This window comes from Medicago sativa, chromosome 1, assembly GCF_051527215.1.
Source record: "Medicago sativa cultivar Bolivia chromosome 1, Bolivia_mono, whole genome shotgun sequence".
Lineage (NCBI taxonomy): Eukaryota > Viridiplantae > Streptophyta > Magnoliopsida > Fabales > Fabaceae > Medicago > Medicago sativa.
The window spans coordinates 68,011,686-68,014,506 of NC_140749.1; the positions used below are offsets into that span (position 1 = coordinate 68,011,686).

The 2,821-nt window shown below is 40.0% G+C and overlaps 1 protein-coding gene across 1 annotated transcript; it reads right to left on the bottom strand.

Annotated features, from left to right (window-relative positions):
- Window positions 1–1,352: 1,352 nt before the first annotated feature.
- On the bottom strand, window positions 1,353–1,988 carry LOC146956676 (uncharacterized). The gene has a single exon (XM_085749595.1). The coding sequence runs from the start codon at window positions 1,986–1,988 to the stop codon at window positions 1,353–1,355; it is 636 nt and encodes a 211-aa protein (XP_085605721.1).
- Window positions 1,989–2,821: the final 833 nt, after the last annotated feature.

The window sequence follows — 2,821 nt, forward strand, 5'->3', positions numbered from 1 at the left end:
TTTGGTTGTGGGTCAGGTTGTGGGTCAATGTGAGTGTTGGTTGGTTGTTGTTGGGGTGATGAAGTCATTTGTGGTTCTGGTGTATGTTGTTGGGGGCTATCTGAAACAACTTTATCAGAAGCAACTGCTTCAGAAGCTGTTTCAGAGGCTTGTTCTGAGTTAAGGTCTTCCTTTGGAAGTTCACCTGAATAGTGGTTAACTAAATTCTCTAAGACATAATTGTCTTCTACTTGTTCAGGTGCAGGTGTTTGTGATGAAGAGGGTGGTTGAGATGAAGAGGGAGAGACAGATATAGAGGGGTTTGGAATCTGAAGTACCTTGATAGATTTATCAGCTTCTGCTGAAGCAGATCCTAAAGCATCAGCTTCTGCTGTTCTTTCATTCTCTCTCTGAGCTACTTGAACTGCTTCTGATGCTTCTGCTTCTGGAGCTTTCTCCACAAAAATCATCATTTCTTCGTCTGCATCATCTTCAGCAGCCTTACCAGCAATTTCCCTGACTTCAGCCAGTTTCTCCTTGTAGTATCTATCACAGTCTTCTAAGCCAAGAGATTTGAGTTTCTCATTTCTTTCTAGTTCATACTGAGCTTTCAAATCTTGCTTATTTGCTTTGAAATCATCAGCACACTCCATAGCCATCCTTTTCATAGCTGGAGTTACCTCAACCATAGAACTCACAATTTGAAGAGGAGCCTTCTTCTTCTTGGGCTCATGCTCTTCTTTATCTATTGCTTCAAAAACTTCATCCAGTTGTTCTTTGGTGATAACGCGCTCTGCTTTTCCTCTTCTTTTCTTTGGAATAGAAGTAGCAACAACTTTCTTCTTCTTCTTTAGATTAACATCAGAGGCATCAGACTCAGCTTTGGTTCTGACCCTTTTTCCTTTTGTTACATCAGGAGCAGCAACAACAACTTCAGTGTTGACTCCTGATTCTCTGGCATGAGCAGCTATCAGACTGGCCAGGACTACAGGATTGTTTTCTTGAATGATTGAGGGAAAGTTCTTCAGAGGTTCTGACTCAGCTGTCGTTAATTCTATCCACTTCTCATCAACAGGGAGTTTGCTGATGATCTTCATAGCATACAGGGACTTGTTATTTAAGATACGGTCAGAAGTGATAACTGTGAAACAACTATCAGATGCTTCTTTGTATCTCCTCAGAGTCTCTAACAGCTTACCTTGGTGAAAGATTTCTGACAGAAGCCTTCCACAAGGTACTTGTTTCCTTTCCCTGATGATACCTTCTTTGATAGCCCAGCACATATGGTGCAAGAGGTATTTTGGAAGGTCAATCCTCTTAAAAGTAGCCATGGAGTATAAGGCTAGTTGATGATCCTTGTTGGGTTGATCAACTCATCCTCCTCTTTGAAAGAAGCAATTAACACTGAACTTCAGGAGCAGTCTGTGACAAATTTCCATTTCAGTAATCTTAGCCATTGGATTTCCTTTGCAGAATAATCTTACATAGCTTTCTAACAGAACATCATCCTTGACATCCCACTTGAAATACCCTTTTGAAGATACCCTGCAGGCTTTAACAATAGCTCTTTCCGTGATGGTTATTGGAATACCCATCACTGCTGACCTAATCTCCAATCCTTCAAAGGGTTTCAAACCCATTTCTTCTCTAGTATTCCCTTTTAAACTAGAGTCTTTCTCTACAGCTCTTTTCTCTTCCACCTTTGCAGCTTCCATGTCGTACACTTCAGCCCTTAGCCAAAAGTCTTTTACCAGATTCACATATGTTGGTCCATTCAACATATGGAAATAACCATGTAACTTCTGAGGTTTGATGTAAGCTTCCATGTCCACATCGTATTTCTTCAGAGAAGCGAAGTCAAAAGGTGTTTCCTTTTGGACGATCAAAGATTCTGCTGGAATGGACATGGTCTTTGGTTTGATAGCTGACCCAGATTCTGGAGCACCTTGTCGTTGCATGTTTGAAGTAGATTCTTGGACGTTTTGTTGATTCGAACTTGAGGATGCCATTGAATGATAATGAAGAAAATGGAGAGGATTTAGGGTTCTAGGGTTATGAGAATTGCGCTTACTTCGCAAGAGGTTTGAAAGCAAGGTGTTTGTTGTGAAGTGAGTAGTGTGTGAACTGACAATGTGTTAAGAGTAAAAACGATAGCAATTCAAAAGAGACAAACAAACATAACATTAATGACATTGGGGGCGCGTGAAAGTACTTTCAAAGCTTTTAAAATCATCATTGCCCTTTTAAGTTATACACCAATACAGATAAGCCACGTCAGAAGTTCTCAGAGTAACTGCCAAGTTAGTGGGCCAGGAGTTACCAAATAAAGTAACTCCCAACGTTTCCACTATCTCAACTATTCAGGAGCATAAAATCCAGCTTCTGAACTTCAGATGCTGACGTCATCATCAGAAGCATGTTTTCCTCAGAACCTCAATAAAGAGCTTCTGATGGACCACAGCTTCTGAACTAACTTCAGAACCTAAAATCCTATTCAGGAGCGAGCAAGCATTTAATCAGACACAAATAGCAGTAGTATTATCACAATAAATGGGAATACTGTTAACAATTATCTGATAGTCTTCCAACTGATGTTTCATCCAAAGTAGTTGTGTACAACAACTTGCGGCTGAAATGTATTCTGCTTCTACTGTAGACATAGCAATAGTTGTTTGTCTTTTGCTAGCCCAGGATATAAGATTATCACCCAGAAATTGACAATTGCCATTGGTTGACTTTCTTTTAATCCTATCACCAGCATAATCAACATCACAGAATCCAATTAGCTTATAATCTAAGGATTTCCTATAAAGGAGTCCAAGATTAGTTGTTCCCTTCAAAT

Excerpts from the sequence above, each read along its gene's own strand:
- LOC146956676 (XM_085749595.1), bottom strand. The coding sequence starts at position 1,988 with ATGGCATCCTCAAGTTCGAATCAACAAAACGTCCAAGAATCTACTTCA.